A 20722-nucleotide genomic window follows, 5' to 3' on the forward strand; every position below is an offset into this window, starting at 1 on the left:
CTCTCATATGTTGTAACTAAAGTATTTGCTGAATCTTTAATGCAGACATTATTTTTATGTTTGAATTGTTTTTTTCATCTTTTGTGAGAAATATTTGACCTTTGACCACAAAACATCTATAATTATTGATTCATTGAAAAACAAATCTGCACATACAAAATCAAACTGAAAATGTGTTTTGATTGACCTACTATAAAGCTCCACATGTAATATTATAATGTGCCTGGTATCATATTTGATATGTGAGTTTCTGCAACCATAATGTATGCAGATGGAAACACGTCTTCTACCCACTGGTGATAATTTGTGCACTGCAGGGAGTAAGCTGGCTTTGAATCCCCCTGACGTGTATGCCTGTCCCTAGTTTTTACCAGTAATAGACACAATCAATCATACACTACATACTTTATGTGACTTGGACTTAATGATTAAGAGTTCTACAACTTTTTTAGATAAAAATTATATCAAGTAGTTACTGATACAGTACTGTGCAAGAACTCTCTCTCGGAAGTCTCTTAAGCAAGTTTTCTTCTCCTGTTGACTATGTTTTGTTCCATTCTCTGTCAATATGATCCAACAATTGTTTTTCCAGTTTGTACAGCGCTTTGGTCAACGTGTGTTGTTTTTAAATGTGCTTATAGATAAACTGACTTGACTTGAATGACAATGTTGCTTCAACAATGTTGAGTTCTGGGGAGTCATAGGCCACGACTGATCGTGTTCTACTGCATGTTCCAGACATTTCTTCTACTACACTGTCAGTGTGTTAGGGATCATTGTGATGCTAAAAAAATAATCACACAACTTCCAGGCGGTTACACAGTGGATCAAAATCTGACAGTACTTTTACACATTCATAATTTAATTAATTTTGACAAAATCCCCAAGACCAGTGGCTGAAATGTAGCTCCAAACCACCTCTCTTCTGATCTTTGATAAACATATCGACAGCTTATATTTGAAAATTGAATGAATCCCTCCATCAGATCTATTACCTCCGATTTTAAGTTAAATTTTTGTAAAATGTGGGCATACTTCTGCCTTTTTTCCTTGTCTCCCTTCCTAAAAAATGGCTTCTTCACATCCACCCTTCTACTGAGACTATTTCTACTGACAGTTCTTTGAACATTAGATGTATCAACTGAATGGCCAGATGTTTACCTCCTATTTCTTAATGACATGACTTAAATACCTTATTAGGCCTTTCACTTTATCTACTTGTCCCGTTTCCTCAAGTGTGTTGAGGACTCTCTGCACAGGAAGCCCACATACGCCACATGTTTGGCTAATATCTCTTTGGGAATCATGCTGTTGAAATACTATTTCATGCCTGTCACACTGTGTTATCTTTTGCATTTTTCATAGATTCAAATTAAGAAATGGGAACAAATGATGTGTTTTTGTGAAAGGCTGCTTGTAAGAAAATGCCCAAAGATACAATTTAAAGTTGCTTCTTTGCTAAGTTGTGTGTTATGCGTAGACACAACGCTGGCTCATCCCTTCAACTGGGTGTCTTTTTTTATTCTTGAATGATTCATATGTCAGTGTTAAGCAGCTTTAAAAAGCCCCAAAATATTCCTCTGACACCAGTGAGAGACAGGGACTGAAAATGACTGAAAAACCATCCAAAGAAACTTTGAGGGACCTTAAGAAGGGCCGAAGAACTATTATAAGACCACTTTTAAAAAATAAAAATAAAACCTGGCTCCTTAGAAGCAAAACATAAAGACATGATGTTGAAACACAGCATGGTAATACTAACATCTGTGTAAAAACACTGCCTCAACACCACATTTATTTATTTATTTATTTTTTGCTTCCATGTCAGATATTTATCACACCAGAAAAAAGCACAAGTGTTATGAACTACATTAATGATAGCACTGGTCTGTCCAGTGAAGACGTAACAGTGCAGAGTCGTAAAAATAATGTCTCTTAATGGAATTCAGTCTTCATTCATTTTCATTTTTACACCTGTTCTCCTGCTTGTATTTCATGGAAATCACACGTTTATCTTATGGAAATGTTTTAGGTGCTATGAGGGAGTGATGAACAAAATACAGCCCATATGTTCAATTACTCATAATTCACATTTATCAGTTTTAAATATAAAGCTGTATGCAATTACAATTACATGGTAGTGCTACAGATTTTCATATCTGTTTCAACAATATCAAGCAATATAGAGTGATATTGTTCCTTGCTTAGCACACAGTGTGGATTAGAATTAAAAACACAGGCCGAAAAGCAACAGCCACGCTCAGACCTCCGCTGAGCACTGTGGCCTGCAGTGCTCTGATCGGTCAGTCTCAGCTGCATGAGGGATAATAAAAGAAATGCAATAAAAAGAGGACAGTGAGACTGAATGGAAATAGTTTTTTTTTAAAGTTCAATTTGAATTCTTTTCCTGCCTCTGCCTCCTTGAAAATCAGTGTCTCATCTGTATTCGTAAGAGAAATTGCACTTCTATTGCCACTTTTAATGTCACCCTGCATTCCAAATGTCACCTTATCAAAATTCTTATTTCATTACAGTTGCTTAAAAAAAGTATCTGTACTGAATGCCTGCCCACCTCTCGTCCATCTCTTCTTTCTCTCATTGTGTTTTTAGCAATTCTCTATCAGACACGCTGCAAATCTCAAGAGAGGAGAATATGGTGAAGTTGCTGACCAGCTAATTTGCTATTTAGCCAGCAAACTGATACTAGGAGTGCACTTGTCTCCCAGGGGATGTGCATATGGAAGCTAATTTGGCAAGCTAATGCGCATAATGTATCCATGCTTGTAGCTAACAGAGAAACGTGAGCAAGAAATCTAAAGTGAGTTGTAGATTCAAGTCTGTATGTTGCTGTGGGTCAGAATCACTGTAAGCTTACAGGAGTGATACATATACACGTACTGATCAAACTCATATGTTGCTCTGTATTAGAAATGATTTACTGTTAGCAAAGACACACAAAGAAACTCAGTTTAGCACCCTGTAAATCACACAAAAGACTGGATGTTTAGGCTCTCTCAGATATAATGAGAGGTAACCTCTATCCCACCTTTTTCCATAGGTGAAATTATGGGTTAATGTTTAAAACACATATTTAATTATATTTCCTATTTTAGCTGAGTAAACAAAACCCCAAAACAAATTGGCAGGTGTGTGGCAATGCACTATAACCTAGTCACCTGTTTAAAATACAATGAAAAACATTAAAATAACCTCGATACGAAACAAATTTGAACGGTTTTGATTCACTTGAATTCTCATTGTACAGAAAAGTGGACCCTGGCTCTTTCTTACAATTCCTCTTGGGCAGCTCTTGGCAAGAGGGCTGAAAAACCACTGACTTTTATCAGGAAGAAAACCTCCATCAGAGTCACACTCAGACAGGGTGCCCATCTGCCTCGACTGGTTGGAGGAAAAGAAGCGTGGAGAGAAAATCTCTGCTCAAATCTGTGAAAACATTCAGTTCTCCAAACCTCTCCCTGCATCTGTATTTTGGAGAATAGGTTTGGTACGGTGGACCAAAAAAAAAAAATCTAATCAAATCAAAATCTGGCAATAAAGAAAACAAACAACCGCCATTGCAATGATATTAAAAATGCAAAATGTTCAATTCTTCCTTTTTGATCCAGCCCACAAAACATGTAATTTCTTTTCACTTTAAAATATGTACGATATAGCAATGCATCCTTTTTGTTTGACACTTCACAACTACTCACTGTAATAATTAGAATTTAACCTATTGAGATGCACATCAGTAACAACGCAGCCAATGTGATCAAAATAAGAAAAAGGCTGTAAAGAGCAGGAAGGAACTACAAAGGCTGGTACCTTTTGTGCGCCGTGTAGCGAAGGAGGAGGAGGAAGAGGAAGCGAGAGAAGAAGTGAGAGAGAAGCGGCGGGGGACCTCAGCCTCTTTAGCAGCAGGTTCTAAAGCCAGAAAGGGGTCAGGAGGAAAAGAAGAAAGGAAAAAGCACGGGGAGAGAAAGCTTTAGTAACGGGATTTAAAAAGAGGCGAAATGACAAGGAAGAGGAGGATGGACAGCGACTTTGGGCATTAAATAGAATGCAAATCAAAGACAAAGAGAAAGCAGCCTTCACGGTCCTTCTTAGCACTGCCATCTTAATAACCAATTATCTATACATTCTCTAGGAAAGACCATAAAATGCAACTGAGAAAGAAAGAAAAATGATTGTTTTGAGAGTTTACTAAGATTTTACTTTCAAAATCTAAGTTTAGCCAATAAAAATTAAATTGGACTGATACAAAAGTCTAAAGTACAAGGATTCCCTGTTAGTCATCATTAATGAAATAAATATGATTTTTTTGGTTTTTGTTTTGTTTTACCTGATGCAACATCACTGCAACACAACAGTGGGATAGCTTTCACTAATTTTAAAGAAAGGTTTCTATCATTCGACGCGTCTGCCGTCTAGTGACTTAAACGTGACTGGAGATGAGTGTCTTTCAAAACTGCTCTCTCATTCCTCCAACTGTGTCATCAGCGTACCCGTGTGGTCGTACTGCTGTGAAACAAAAACAAGTCTCTTCTTCCTTCAGATATGTTTAAACATATTACAATGTCAAGAGGACTTTGGTACTGTGAGGTGAAATGCCGTGTAATGCTTCACCATATATTTCTGCCCAGCTACTCTTTGTCTTCATCTGTCCATCACCTGCTGTCAAATCATGCCTCTCCGACAGAACTCCATCCCATTCTTTTCTAAATCACAGTTGTTGCAGTGCAAGCAGAGGCAGATGATACAGACGTGAACAGATAAAAGCACAGACAGAGGAGTGGATGGAGATGCGGTCTTATTATGTGAGATATGGCAGACACTGCAATGCACGTAGAGAAATCCGTGCAAGAACTAAGTGGCATGCACCGGAGCGAAAAGACTTAACTACAAAGGGCAGATGCTGCTGCCGTTCATGATGATGACAATTATCATTATGATCAACATTATCGTGACAGCAATTATAGATAAAAAGAGCAAACAACAGATGATAATGTTGACAAAGATGCCAGTGATGATGATAAAGATGGCGATACAGGTGGATTTAGCGAGCACTCGGCATATTGCTGTTACCTGCTGGAAGAGACCTCCTGTTGGAAAGTCCTTGCAAGGTGAAATGCTTCCTAGCATTAACAGCCGAGTAGCCTGACTGGCTGGCTGAAGCGTCAGCTACGTAGCAAAGCGAGATTAAGCAGAAGTTAGTACATTAGAGAAAGAAGAAGCAGTTTGAGAGTTGCTTGAAAAGAATAAAGTGATGCAAAGGGTTTATATGGCTGTCAAAGTGCTCTAATAGTAATTTTTGACTTGACTTGAATTGCAGACTTACTAAACACTTGCAGGTTGTTTATGAAGCAAGTATACTGTACCATATGGAGACACATACCTTTTCCCCATAAGTCAACGTTTCATTACGTCAAACTTATACCTTAGAAAATGAAATACTTGAACTACACCACAAGACATATTTGCCAACACTTTTTCAATTGTTTATTCAACAATAATATCAACAGATTAAAATTAACGTACTGTATCCTTGGACGCGGAGTCAATAGTGGCTCGTTTACCAGAATTAAGTTCTTGAAAGAATTTGGCATAATTGTCCATCACTTTGTGACACTGACATGCAGATAATTTTATGCAATCTTCCATGCAAAGCGTGCAAGATATTTAAGGGTTTTTCTCACATATGCTGCAACTTTCATTCATTATTCTGACCCACTTACGGTTCGACTTTCAGATAACTTTTTTATCATTTGCTGTCAAAGTGTAAAATCATCATTCTGTCCAAGATGCTTTTGATCATGTGAAGCAGTCAAATCTAATAGTTCCCTTCTTCCAGCTACTGTGCAGATGATGGAAAGCAGAAAAGCAGATTGTTTCCTAAGACTGATATTTAGGAATCTACTATAGATTATTACTATTTGTTATTATCTGTATTTTGTGTTGTTGAAATATGAAATTATGTCATATTAAACATTGAAGTTAAACGGTACAACTGGCCAAAGGAAGCTAAGTGAAAGAGGGACTTAATTCTTCCATCTTAAACCTTGAATGGATCATCTATGTCTGAAGAAGAGAAGATAATACTACAAGATTAATGACAATAACAATGAAAACATAGACTTACAAAAATGGAGATTTTGGTGAAAGTCTTCACTTCACATCTGTTCAATTTTCCCCTCATAGAGGTTTTTTTTTTTTGGAAAACACATAACACATTGAGCCACTTTCCTCAGATAATAACTATGGTTAAAGTTCCCTAACCACAGCCATCAGTCCAGAGAAACTCAATAATTGACAATTTTTTAAGGAATGTGAAAGAGTTTTAGCACAAAAAGGATTGAGACCCCATCAAAATCTGACATATTTTTATGTAAACGCAAGAGGTCTTGAAATATTTATAATAACCACACAATAATTTTTACCCTGTAAAATGAAAGAATATTTCAGTTTCTCCACTGCTTCTAGGTCAGCAGCTAAACTGAAGCAGACTAGAAGTCATTGACCATGTTCACTCCTTTGTACATAGACTATGCATTGTATAAAATTGAAGCCTCTGGTTCTGTGGGCCTAAAAGTGCTCGCTGCAACAGTTAATTACATCTTTTATCTACAGTGTATGCTTTGTAAAAAAGGTCATATTTTGTATGTTGTTGTTTTTTTAATGAAGCATTGCTCAGATGATCCATGGATTTAAACAACCCATCAGGGGCTTGTACACATAAAACCCTATATTCACTTTTTAGAAAGATGTATGTGCCTCATGCTTCTAGTGGAACATTGCTTACCAAGTAGCACTCTAAGCATGGGAAACATGGCATCAGAACTAAGTGAAACTGTCAGTAGTCACATTGTTATTCTGAGCAAAGGCTGGCTTTCTCAACGTCAAAGTATGGCTACACTGAGGATTTCTAAGGGAGCAGTGCGTGGCTCACACCATCAAAAGATCAATACATCAAGCTTTGTTTACAGAAGACCAGAAAAGCTACTTCATCTTAAATACAGAATAAACATGATAAATAAAACAGGTTGGCAATCAGCAAAAGTCCTGCTAAAAAAAAGAAAAAAGATTTACTGATAAATCTAAGACAGAGACTCGAGATTGGTTGTCAGAGTTTGCAGAGTCCATGCTGTCACTCAAACAAAAGAGGTGCTAATACATGATAAATATTGCAATCAAATATTTTATACTGTATTTAGTTTAAAACAAGTGTATATATTCCTGCACCTTCACAATGAGCCTGTCAGCCTGATTAACTGCTCAAGCAAGTCAGCATGATAAAGTACTAAGTGCTCGTCCGACTACCACGGACCTCAGAGCTCTCAGCCTCCTTTCTTTGGATCTCTCTCCCACACTGCATTCACAGTATTCGTTGTTTCTATTTTTAAACCATTTCTTAAAACACACCTTTTTAAGATTGTACATTCAATTTTATTTTGTATTTTTGACTTTTAATTCTGTAAAGGTTTTCTAATTGTCACTGTATGCAGCATTATTATTATTATTATCATTATTATTATGTAGGGTAGTGAGCTGGACCCTTATATGGGTTTTCAATAGGCAACAGGAGGTAGAGCAGGTCACCTACAAATTGGAAGGTTGGTAGTTGGTATCTCAGTCAGCTCCAGTCTGCATTCCACATATCATGGAGCAAGATACTAACCCCAAGTTGCTCTCCACACTGAAAAAAAGGCCATGTTGGATTTACTTGATTCAACAGTGGACATTTGTTGCACACAAATGTTTTGCTTTGGCAGAAACTTAAACAACTGAGTTAAATCAACACAACTTTTTCATATTCAATAAACCTGTGCATTTTGTGTTCCTAAAATGCGATTGAAACATGTTCAGATGAAGTAAGTTGAGCTCTTGGAATATTTTAATCCTTCACAATTTTGTCATTTTATTTCAACACTATTCAATAACTTTTACCCCAATACTACTTGGTCACTTAAATACTACATGTTGTCTTCATATTACATAATGTTCAACAAAGTCTAGATCCTGGTTACCATAAAAATTGAATGGATTTATAATGACTACCATCCTTTGGGTTGCAGGAGAGCTGGGAAATAAACCTGAAGTGATAGGTTACGAGGCAGGGTACACCCTGGACAGCTCACCAGTCTTTCACATAGAAACAAACAACCACGTGCACTTACATTCACGGGTAATTTAGAATCACCAGTTAACCCTAACTCTAATAACTGCATGACTTTTAACTGTGGGAGGAAACCAGAATACCCAGAGAGAAGCCACTGCAAACTAGCCAGAATGTGGATTTGAACCCAGGACCTTCTTACTGTGAAGCAACAGCACTAACCACCATGCCAACAATCTAGGAAATACAGGAAAGCTATGATTTCCTGTATTTGATGCAGAATTTTTTTGTTTTTGTCTGTGAAAGGTTAATCCACAATAAATAGCAATAGCATGCACGTGGTGTGTGTGTAGTTCTCTGCCTCTTATAACTCCACTGATTTTCCTGCAGTTTGAAATCTTGTGCGATCTTGTGAATTTCATGAGTTCAGCAACTAACCACTCTTACTAGATTGTATCATGTCATCTCAACAGGAACAAATTAAGTTTTTGAATTCTATGCAAATCCTACATGATTTAATTACGTTCATAGAAACATGAAATTATTGTGTTCAAATTACAAGGTAGACTTTTTTAATGTAACAACCACCCAATTTACTTTTTTTGGTATACCAAAAAAAGTAGAGGTGGCTGCTCGACTTGACTGAGATGGATGCCTTCCTGAAACCACGATCCAAAGAGTGCGAGACTGAAATCCCGTGCAGTGTCGCGGGATTTAACATTGCTATATTATTGACTTACTTCACTTGAACATGATATGAACAATTTAATCTACCCTCTCTGCATATCATGTAGTTTCTACACTATATAGTTACACTTAACTTTAAAGCATGAGGCAATTGTGTTAAATACACGCAAGATGCTTATGTAAATCCAAGAGCTGGCCAATCCCTTTTTTTCAGTGCAATGCATCCATCAGAGTGAATGTTAGATAGAAAGAACTTACATAGGAAAAGCATAGAAAAAAGTGCTTGTATGAATGGGTGAGGCAAGTTGTATAAAAGCGCTTTGAGCGCTCAGTTAAGAGTAGAAAAGCACTATATAAGAACCAGTGCATGTAGCAAGCCCACTATTAATTACTGTGTGGGATAAGAATGCCCAGCCAACACCACATTTCACATAATCACTGTTTGCCTATACATGCAATTTTTAATGGCACTAAGAAAACACCACACTGGGGATTACTGTGGAGAAGATAAAACCATAGAACATGTTTTGCTGTACTATCAGAAATATGAGCTAGAGAGAAGCCATGAGATTTAAAACCCTATTGTTTTGGCTCCATGGTGCAGTAGTTTACACATTTACCTAACCAGTAAAACATCCTCCCCGGGAAAGTCTATGCCAGGGTGCTGGAAAGGAGAGTTTGTCCGCTAGTCGAACCTCGGATGCAGGAGGAACAATGCGGTTTTCGTCCTGGTCGCGGAACACTGGACCAGCTCTTCATCCTCTCGAGTATACTTGAGGGTGCATGGGAGTTTGCCCAACCAGTCTACATGTGTTTTGTGGACTTGGAGAAGGCATACGACCGTGTCCCTCGGGGTGTCCTGTGGGAGGTGTTGCGAGAGTATGGGGTGTCTGGCCCATTGCTACGGGCCATTCGATCCCTATACAACCGTTGCAAGAGCTTGGTTCGCATTGCCGGCAATAAGTCGGACTCGTTCCCGGTGGGTGATGGGCTCCGCCAGGGCTGCCCTTTGTCACCGGTTCTGTTCATAATTTTTATGGACAGGATTTCTAGGCGCAGCCAAGTGGCGGAGGGCTTTCACTTTGGTGGCCTCAGAATCTCATCTCTGATCTTTGCGGATGATGTGGTTCTGTTGGCTTCATCGGGTGAGGGCCTCCAGCTCTCACTGGAGCAGTTCGCAGCTGAGTGTGAAGCAGCGGGAATGAGGATCAGCACCTCCAAATCTGAGGCCATGGTTCTCAGCCGGAAAAGGGTGGAGTGCCCACTCCGGGTCGGGGATGAGTTCCTGCCCCAAGTGAAGGAGTTCAAGTATCTCGGGGTCTTGTTCGCGAGTGATGGGAGAAGGGAGCCGGAGATCGACAGACGGATTGGGGCTGCAGCTGCAGTAGTGCAGACGCTGCACCAGGCCGTCGTGGTGAAGAGGGAGCTGAGTGTAAAAGCGAAGCTCTCAATTTACCGGTCGATCTACGTCCCTACCCTCACCTATGGCCACGAGCTGTGGGTAGTGACCGAAAGGACGAGATCGCGGATACAAGCGGCGGAAATGAGCTTCCTCCGAAGGGTGGCTGGCCTCTCCCTTAGAGATAGGGTGAGAAGTTCGGCCATCCGGGAGGGGCTCAGAGTACAGCCGCTGCTGCTCCACATCAAAAGGAGGCAGCTGAGGTGGTTTGGGCATCTGACAAGGTTGCCCCCTGGGCACCTCCTGGGTGAGGTGTTCCAGGCATGTCCCACCGGGAGGAGGCCCCGGGGCAGACCCAGGACACGCTGGAGAGATTATATCTCTCGGCTGGCCTGGGAACGCCTTGGTGTTCCCCGGACGAGCTGGAGGAGGTGGCTGGGGAGAGGGAGGTCTGGGCCTCTTTGCTTAGGCTGCTGCCCCCATGACCCGGCCCCGGATAAAGCGGATGAAGATGGATGGATGGATGGGTAAAACATCTCTAGTTTGAACACAAATCCCTTTCAGGGGCATCTGAAAACACTACCCTTCTCTCACCCCAACCAGTTGCGGCTGATGGCCGCCCCTCCCTTAGCCTGGTTCTGCCAGAGGTTTCTTCATGTTAAAAGGGAGTTTTTCCTTCCCACTGTTGCCAAAGTGCTTGCTCATAGGAGGTCATATAATTGTTGTTTTTTTCTCTGTATTATTGTAGGATCTACCTTATAATATAAAGCACCTTGAGGCGACTGTTGTTGGGATTTGGTGCTGTATAAATAGAACTGAATTGAACTGAACCTTTTGGTACTCCCTGTGAGCAGCTAAGTGTAGCTTTTTTCATTTTTGTTGGAATTTTTTTTAGCAACATTCTGGTCCACACTACATAACAGCTGGTGACGATAAAGTACCGTGACACACGGTACATCACAGCTGTGATTTCTGGGTAATCATTAGTGAAAAGCAGTTCATCAGCACTGAGATGTCACTGCAAAGTGTTTCTGTTTGCTCAGTCTGTCTAGGAAAACTTCATAGCATAAAACCACACTCAGATAACAGTTCAATGCAAAGCATTATCAACAAGAAATAGATGTTATGAAAATGGGATTAGAAGGAATCCAGGACGGAAAACTGAGTAAGAATCAAAGACGAGAAGGAATGTGAGAACTAAGGAGAAGTAAAAGGGATGCACAGAGTGAATTAAAGAGAGATGACTGATGAAAAGTAAATGGCTGGAAGCTGACAGAAGAAGGAATAAACAGCACAAGACAGAAACATAAAGGAGTAGGGGAAAGAGAGAATAGAGCAGGAGGTGACAATGGATGCCAGGAGACAGACAGGTTGGTTTTATAATAGAGGCCAGCCACGCATTTGAAGGGCGATACCCAAAGCAGCAGCCACTGTCAGCATTCCCTAACCTTTAACTTCCTGCTAGCATTTGGGACTGTGCGAGTGGTAAAGAAAATTCAGTGTGAGAGCATGGCAGGGTGGAGAAAATCCATAAAAAGAAAGCAGAAACAGTAAACACTTACTAAGTTATTGAAACCTACCTTTGAACAAATGCTGTAGGGCAAACCACACCTTCAGTGGTGTTTTAGGACTTAGGGGATGCTTTCGACATCGGCCTCCACTCACTCCAAGGAGTATGTCGACACTGTACCAGCTAAATTTGAATTATTCTGTCTATTTGAGGCCTTGTAAGAATCACTCTGATTTTCTTATATACAGAAGCATAGCTTTCCAAAAACAGTCTCTAGAGGGTTTTAACGCTAAAATGTCAGCAATGTCAGATTAAATAACACTAGATCATTTCAAAAGCTGAAGAATGGAGAATGCCTCTCCCACTCAGCTCGGCTAAATGCCAGGAAACACAGGAACGGCTGGCACACTCTCGACTCACCCCCCAAAAAAATTCTCTGGAGCTGAAGGGAGGATCCAGAGGTACTCTCGGTATCTGGAAAATCGCGGCTTACGGATTTGAAACACATGCACTTCAGTGAGCAGCACCTTCCTTGCACAAATGTGTTGCCTAGGTTCAGACAAGCCAGACCGTAACGTCAATGCATGACAAAAGTCTTTGTAGAAGTAAGATTTGGCTTTTAGGAGCCAACTCGTCAATGCCTTGAGGTAAAAATGCAGTTTTTTTAGTTTAAAGTCTCTATCTGAATGAACAGAGAGCCAGAACCTTCAATCAGATCTGATAGAAAGAGCTTCAAAAATGTAATGACTTTACCCTATAATGAGGTTTAATAAGCTTTTCTCCACTGTAACTTCTAGTTCAACCACTAAAATGCAACATTCACAAAGGGTTGGCTCCATTAATGGCTCGTCTCATAATCATATAGACTTCTATTCAGGCTTCTTTTACTGCCATGTCACTCTATTATAATGAGAAAGTCCCAGTGGGTCAATGGTTGACACGGCTGTTTTAGAGCAAGAAGGTCCTGAGCTCAAACACAGACATGGCCCTTTTCATGTTGACCAAAAAAAAAAAAGTCAAGGTTAATACTCAAGTTTTTTTTCACAAGCAATAGAATACCAGGCAGCAAAGAAGAGGGAGCTTACAACACTCCAGGATTTACTCAGGGTTAAGAAGCAGACTAAGGAATAGTGCAACACTTTGGCAGACCACTCTGACAAATGATGTGTCTAATCAATGGTAACTGATTGGCGAAGTGGAAAGAGGTGAGTAGAAAGGCACTCAGCTGACAATACTGGCAGGAGAGTAGGACAGGTAGGAGTGGTATGTCTTAAACGACAGTAGAGTAAGATAGTGTCAAACAAACAGAATGAATGAAGGACAACGCAGGACACCATGACAGTTGTGGCTGGCAACAGATTTCCATCACAAGGATAGCTACTGCTAGACTGCATGCAGATCAACAGTCTTTTCAGCAGCATATTTCACAGCCTTGTAAAATTACTGGACCTTTGCTGCATATTTAAAAGTATAATTTGATATATTGATGTTATGCAGCAAACTTTAGATATTAAAGTAATAAAGGGAAACTGAAAAGACAAGATAAGGCGTGATATAAAGGGCACTGTAGAAAGGCTACAGATAAGAAAGTGATAGATAAATAGATAGCACGGATAAAGGGGTGAGACATGGAAGAACTGATGAAAGACAGAAAAAAGGGGTGTTAAGAGACCAGGTGGCTCCCTGGAATTGGCCATAGGGGATGCTTCCTGTCACCTTGAGTTAGTGTTGGCACACAGACACACAGACACAACTTTGATCAACAACCCTTGCTGATAGACTGCTGATAGCCATACACACTAGAAAGCAGCACAGAGGGCTTTCTCACAGGAGACAGGTACAATTTGAAATTGCACCTGTTATCTTATCCCCTACTGCGGTTGACAGCGTTGTATTTGTGTTAGTGCGTGCATCTCTGTGTGAGGAGGCTATACAGCTTCTTTTGACCTAACTGCGTGTGCAAAGGTTGTTTTTGGGTAAGAGTCTACATGCAGAAGTACAACACAGAGATTTAGAGGAGACTATGTGTGTATGAACAGCATGTTAGCATGAGAGGCCATGTGCTGTAACCTTGCCCGTTCTTCCATTTTACAATAACTCCATGGAGACTGCAATCTGAAATCTCAAGGTTCACACATCTTTCCCCATCTACAGTTCATTTTACTCAATTCTGGAAGTAATACGAGATGCTGACTTTTTGGTTAGTTTGGCAAGTGAGCTCTCACCTCTCTTCTGCCTCATATTAGGGCTGGGGTTGGACCTCCTGAAGCCTGACTCTGGGCTTGATGAATCAGAGTGTTTCAGTGCCATCTTCCGCACATTCCTATTGAGAGTAGACAGATCAGTGAGAAACTGAAATAGCTAAGATTTCCACTTGTCATTGTCCAGATTTTTTCAGATTCAGAGAGAAGGTTTCAGATTTTCTGCAACATGGTCATCATGGTTGCTGATTAATTTCTAATTTGTGTGATTCTGTTTCCTCACCTCATGGGGGCCCCATAGATGTTGAGCTGGCTGGCTTCTGTGAATGCAAGAGAAACAGAAAATTACTGATGGTCAAACTGGAGCACTGTGAGCTTTAAAACAAGGATTTGCTGCTGGAATCGCTACCTTTGAGCAAGGCATCTGGCCCCAAACATTGCTCAAAGCTACTTTGTTCATCGGTACGTGAGGGATTTTGACTTGGTTTAGTAAATGAGTAAAATATGATTGGTAAATGGAATAGGAGGAATTGGCTTGGATAGCATTTCCATAAAATATTCTGCTACTCTAAGGTCGCCATTTTCTGTGCCTGTATTTGTTGCTGTTGAATTCATTAAAACTCATTAAAACTTATTAAATTTCTCAGTTTTGCCATCTTAACTGTTAGAAGCAGTCGATGTTTCCTTCTTCCTGCTGTCCAGAGCAGAGGCAACATTTCATTATTTTTCTCATAGCAAATATTTTCTTCGGTACCACACTGTGGATTTTGTATGTCACGCAGGCCTTGAGGAGGCTTCTGTGTCTTGTTTGTAATCTTCCACTGGTGTCTGGTCCTATTGAATCTGTGTCCTGCACTGTACTGAATACATACAACAGTACAAGTCCTCTTTACACAAGTCAAGAGATGATATCAGAAAGACCAAACAGAAAAGAACAAGACAGAAGAAGATACAAAACACCATCTAGTTTTCTGAAAAACTATAGAACATCAAGGTTTCAAGCTTTACTTCCAGTGCCTATGCTTTAGAGCCATGCTGCTGGCATCTTTTACAACTGGAAGCTTTTATTCTATAATTCATGAGTTATTTCAATGCTTAAATTCTCCCAGAATGCTGTGTCAACTCTATAAGCTGCTTTTACTGGACTGATATCCTGAAATCCTGCTCGGGCTCTATAAAGAAAGAAAAATCCAAACACTTAAGTTCCTGGAATGCAGCTTCAGACATCACCTACATCTAATCAACAGACTTCATAAATGCAACGTTAACAATTCTGGCCTGCCACAAGAATCCTGCTCTGAGGCAGGAAGTCTCTAGAGAAGCATCTAGTAACATAACTGTACACAAGAGGTGCTGCCTTAGCCAAATGGATAGCTCACATAAGTGAAATACCAAGCTCTGTGAATGATCTGGCTTGTTACCTCTTATACCAAGCAACCAATGAGCCTGTCGGAGAAGTGCAGACTCAGCATAGCACCGAATATTGTACTCAGCAAAAAGCATCTATTTTTTCATCATGGACAAAGTGATGTTTTATTCATAAAGGCTAGTCATATTGTGCGTAGACAGTCTGAGAAGAGAGCAGCAGCAGCAGCAGCAGCAGCAAGAGTTTAAATGAGGAGTAACACCATGCATATGGCAAAGTTTATAATGTGATGCACACTCCATCCTCCATGTTTATCATTCATCTAGACCAGGGGTTGGCAACCTGCAGCTCTTTAGTCCTTATACTGCGGCTCCACGTGGTTTGGAAGTATTTAACTGAAGTGTATTTTATTTGTGTTAGTTCTTTTTAACTTGTAGTTCTAAATTGGAAGACTACTGTGATCTTGAAATATAAAAATAAAACTATGTTATTATTTTTCATCGCTCAAAACAAGCGTCACACTCACATAAACCATACCCGCCGAAATGCCATGCATTTATCGAGACTTTCAACCCCAGGCAGGCCAAGTGGTAAAAACAAACACCGCTCATGCCTCACGCTTACTAGTGACTTCATACAGCCCAGGTCTGCAGGCAGGCGCTGTGCGCAGACGGTCAGGAGCAGAAGTCCCATTGTCAACATACCACCTGACGATGTTTGCATGAACATGCTTTTTTCTTTATTGACTACTTTTCACACATGGTTGCTGTCGCCACACAGCCAGCTGTAGTTTTGCAGCTCACAGCCCGACACACACCAACACAACAGCAGAGCGAGCACAGAATTTAAGCCGGCGAGGCTTGATTGCAGATGTCGCTCAGGTGCGTCCACCTCCCCTGCAGTGGCACTGCAGACCACACCCTGCCACACACATTAACCACGTAAAATAAATGTTTATGCAGATATTTTGCAAATACTTATTTTTCATTTTTTAGCAGCATAGTGCTTTTTTCCAATTATTTTTTTAAAGGCTCCGCTACAGGCTGCAAAATCCCAAAGGTGATATAAGGATGACGGCTCGCTACAGTTTTAGTTTCCTTTTTGTTATATTTTTAGTTTAGTTCAAAATGTGTTCATTCCATAAAAAAAAAAATTCTCTGTAGCACTTCATGTATTTCATAAGCAAAACAGTGTTATCTTCATTTTAGATGTCAAAAAGTATTTGCGGCTTTCTTTTCCATGGAAACTGGGTCCAAATGGCTCTTTGGGTGTTAAAGGTTGCTGACCCCTGATCTAGACGAATATAGGGTAAGATACATACTGAAATAATTCCAGCGGTACAAAAACTTTGTCTAACCATACTTATCACTCAGCTGCCATTTTCTAAAATAAAGACATTTTTTAATCACTAATCACAGTTGCTTCCAATGAGCAGTTTTGCTAGAACCACTTTAGTTAAAAGACGATTGTTTTCTTCAGAAGCTCAGGAAGTATTAATGACAGCATGCACTATACGTAAACAATGATTAAGTCAGAAATGGTGTAAAAGGGAGGAGCTGGGTATGTTTGACTTGCAAAGTAGGTTGCAGAGACAACAGCAACTGTGTAATAGCTGGTATATGAGGTTTGTAATGGGAAGTTTAAAGGCTATGCTTGAACTAACTAATGGGAACATTGGTTGGTGAGATCAATCAGTCAAGAATTAGCCATCTTTCTACATCTAAAGCACTTCTGGTTCCTTTGTTCGGTTTTTAGGATCATCATCCTGCTAAATACTGTTCCATTAGATGCCACACAAGAGACCTAAAAACCTGTGAGATGACACAGCTTGGTCTGTTTGTATAGGCTAACCCCTATATGTTGTGCTTATCAGGAAGATTTTTTTTTTCTAAATCAGTCCAAAAAATATCCTCATTTCATTTTTACTTTTTTTTTTCTCAACTACAGTCTGACTTTCTGATTTTATTGAGCTTAACCCAGGCTTGGCATGGTGTGCTGACATCTCTGAAATAGTGATCATGAAGCCTTTTCATAGTCATTGACCAGAAGACATGTACTCGCCTCCCTTCTTGCTGTGCAGACAGAAAGACATTTTTCTTCACCAAGTAAATGATTTTCCATCACGACTCATCATGTGAAAGACTTGTGTGCCTTGGTCTCCACAGATTATGTTTGCTTGTATGGAACAGCAGTTGCAGTTCAGTTCTACTTCCCTCCATAAGCAAAATTATTTCTACTCTAAACTCTGCTTAGACTTCACTGAGTAAAGTTGACCAAGTAAGCACGACAATATAATTTATCGTAGAAAGTACGCCCCAAAATATATAATAAAATCTTTCTGTAGTGCATAAAATCCTTCTTGACCTTAGAAATAGATCAAGGGTGAACTTTTAACTTTCCAGTTTTTAACACAGTGGTCATTGCTAGAGTTCAGTTGTCATGGAAATGACTATGAAAGTAAATTTTTGCCCTTTAACTGTTGGTAGAAAGTGCCACAAAAAGCAGGACCTTGAGTTTAAATAATTTTGTCCTAAGACCCTATTTGCCATTATGTGGCCTGATTTAAATGATTTAAATCAGTCACATTATAATCCAGCCCTTCCTCTTCTCGCTCTCCTATCACATCTATTATCTCTCCTCCTTTTCTCTCAAGCACACAGCTGAGATGACTGCTGTGCCTCTTCTCCTTCTCGCCACCCTCCTTTCTTCTAACAATTGCCCCTCCTTCCTTTCATGTTCATCCCTTCAAGCCTCCCTTCATTCCCTCTGAGCTGCCTCTCAGCCTCCATCTCCACTCTGAAAATCCCTTTGGACTCTCTCTGCCCATCTCTGTCTTTTTGTCTCTCTCTTCACATCATTCCACCATCCTCCTTTTTTTTCTCCCCATCACTTTCAATTTCCTCCCTCCCTTTTTCCTGGACTAATTTCATTCCCTCTCTCTGTCTTTCCTCGCATGGAGTCTGAGGTTTAACTTACAGCGCTGGACCGCCAGAGCCTCCTAAAGCCTCTACTCTCCAGGCTTCATGACAGGAATGGTGTGCTATTAGCCAGTCTGCTCACACACAGACACAGGTACACACAGGTTGTCAGCTGGGCAGAGTGTGCAGCTCACATAGTGTGCCTTACCTGTCAGTCAGGACCACAGAGTAGAACTGTGCAGAACTGACTGGCACAGAAAGGACTGAGGGAGAGAGAGAGAGGTGTGGGTTGCTGTGTGTACGTGTATTTATGTGGTTTTGTGTTTTCTCATTGTTTGGTGTTGCTTCAAATTGATAAAAAAATATTTTCAGCACTTATTGTTGTCTTGGGTTGGGTTTTTTCTTTTGCGTTTATAAAATGTCAGAAAATAGTGCCTAAAGTCAGCTCTTCAAATTATTCTGTCTGAACAAACCGCAGAGATCTTTTTATTTATTTATTTTCAAATTATGTAAAGGAGACAAAAGCATTAAATTCTCACACTTGAGCATCTGGAACTGTAGAATATTTAGTACTTTTGCCAAGAGGATGAATTAATTTGAATAAATCAGCCAGTGAAATTGTTAGATATTAAAGGAGAACCACTAATTTTAGATATATCAGTCAATTTATATCATACATTATATAAAGTGCTATCATAATGTTGCTTGTTTGCTATTAAAAGCAAAAGAGAATACAAAAAGTAAAGCATAATTTTTAGGATCAACTTCTCTTGCATTTGTTTCCCATTCCTGCGTCTACTTTTTCATCACACTTTTATATCAAGTTCTGTTCTGACAACTTGAACTAATATGAAAAGTAAGCATCAACTTCTGTGTCAAAACGACCAGACTTTGATGCTGATGATTTTTACTGTTCAAACTATACACAAAAGATCAAACAGAAGTCTCGGATGATCATGAGATACATCAGATTCTCCCTTGAAGAAAAAACTGGACAGACCATCCAAAGACTATCAATGCAAAAGAACTGTACCACTACTGTAACATAATTGCACATAGCAGACTGAAATCAGGGACTTTTTGGCCACATCAACACAATGTTCACCTACCAGCTGACTTACCCACTACTGCTACTAACTACTGTGATTTTTTTTTCTCTTTTCCAAAATATAATTCAGATTGAAGATTGGCCACTTTGCCACACTGGAACTGTTCCAGTCCACGGGGACAAAAAATGGGCTTCCACAGAATAATCTTACAATAGCTGCTGCTGTCTCGAGGTGTGCTAAAAGGTGACTTTGAAGAGGAGATCAGCCAAATTAAAATGAGGTCAGGATTTTTTTTATTTTGATTTGAGAAGTACCAGAACCTAGATTGCAATTTGTATGCTATACAACATTTTTAGCAGCTCTGGACATGGTTATTTGAGGTTTGATGATATATTAATGTCTTCGATGGAATTCCATCTACTAAGCAATCTAACATGATTAGAAACAAAAAGAAGCGCTCGATAGCAAATAAAAAAACTGATGCCATGAATCATGGCATCAGCCTTCATTAATGACACAGTGTGTTAAAAAATGGAGAGAAAGGCAAATATGTTCCTTGAAATAAAAAGTTAATCAAACCAACATGTACCCCTATCATAGAAGCCAGTATACAGAACTATAATTGTTCATGTTTTTATAGAGGATTGAACTTCATGCTGACTAAATGATCTGAGTCATTTAGTCAGAATGCAGAGTGAATGTTTGGGACAGCTGTGCTCTACATTCTTAATCAGTTCAGTTCTTCATCATTGTATAAAATCAAAAAACAGCTTGTTGTAGAGTAGATATAGAAGCAAGCTGCTGCTTGTGTCATGTACGTCGTATAAAAACAGACAAAATTATACTGCCTGCTTCAAACTACATGTAAGTTTTATGTCAGGTCAGAACCTAAATAAAGGTTTAAAACTACAGACGACTTAAGTCAAAAACAATGCTTGATCCTTTAAGGACAGTACTCAGCTGTTTGAGTACAAGGTGCTGTAGCAGCTAAAGCTTGTCATGGTGTATTAATGCAGTGTACTTGTAGAACAGCTACATGTCACCAAGGCTAACACAGAGGGACAGAAAACCATTCACTCTCACATGCACACCTATGGGCAGTTTAGAAACACCAACAAGCATTTCTTTGGACCGTGGGAGGACATGCAAGCTCCACACATCTTCTTGCTTTGATGTGGATTTTCTTTTGATGTTTTCTACAATGCAAAGAACATTGAGAGGATTTTGAATTCAGTTTTCAGTTTCTAGACAGTTTACAACTTGACTGTAAAAGTAAATTAGCAAATCTGCATCAGATATTCTGTATATAGCACTGAGCTGCAAGTGTTCAGTGTGGAAGTGTTCAGAGCCCAAAACAGTTTAATTGTGGTACGACATGTACAACAGCAGAAAGCAAAAACTTTATCAAACATGAGAAGTAGTCCTAGCTACTGCATGTACTACTGCTTATGCGCAGTAATTTACGATATAGTTGAAATT

The 20722-nt window shown here is 39.7% G+C and overlaps 1 protein-coding gene across 11 annotated transcripts in view; it reads right to left on the reverse strand.

Annotated features, from left to right (window-relative positions):
- mcf2l2 (MCF.2 cell line derived transforming sequence-like 2) overlaps positions 1 to 20722 on the reverse strand; it is a 111006-nt gene that overhangs the window by 23629 nt on the left and 66655 nt on the right. For 8 of the 11 annotated variants that reach the window (XM_085149876.1, XM_085149877.1, XM_085149880.1 and 5 more), the window contains exons 26-29: positions 14194 to 14230; positions 13935 to 14032; positions 5086 to 5181; positions 3826 to 3924 (exon numbers count right to left, since the gene is read on the reverse strand). In XM_085149876.1, coding sequence (XP_085006002.1) covers positions 3826 to 3924; positions 5086 to 5181; positions 13935 to 14032; positions 14194 to 14230 — 330 coding nt within the window. The remainder of the gene's footprint in view (positions 1 to 3825; positions 3925 to 5085; positions 5182 to 13934; positions 14033 to 14193; positions 14231 to 20722) is intronic. The other 3 variants (XM_085149882.1, XM_085149884.1, XM_085149883.1) reach the window with 2 other exon arrangements.

Source organism: Neolamprologus multifasciatus, chromosome 23, assembly GCF_963576455.1.
Source record: "Neolamprologus multifasciatus chromosome 23, fNeoMul1.2, whole genome shotgun sequence".
NCBI classification, from domain to species: domain Eukaryota; kingdom Metazoa; phylum Chordata; class Actinopteri; order Cichliformes; family Cichlidae; genus Neolamprologus; species Neolamprologus multifasciatus.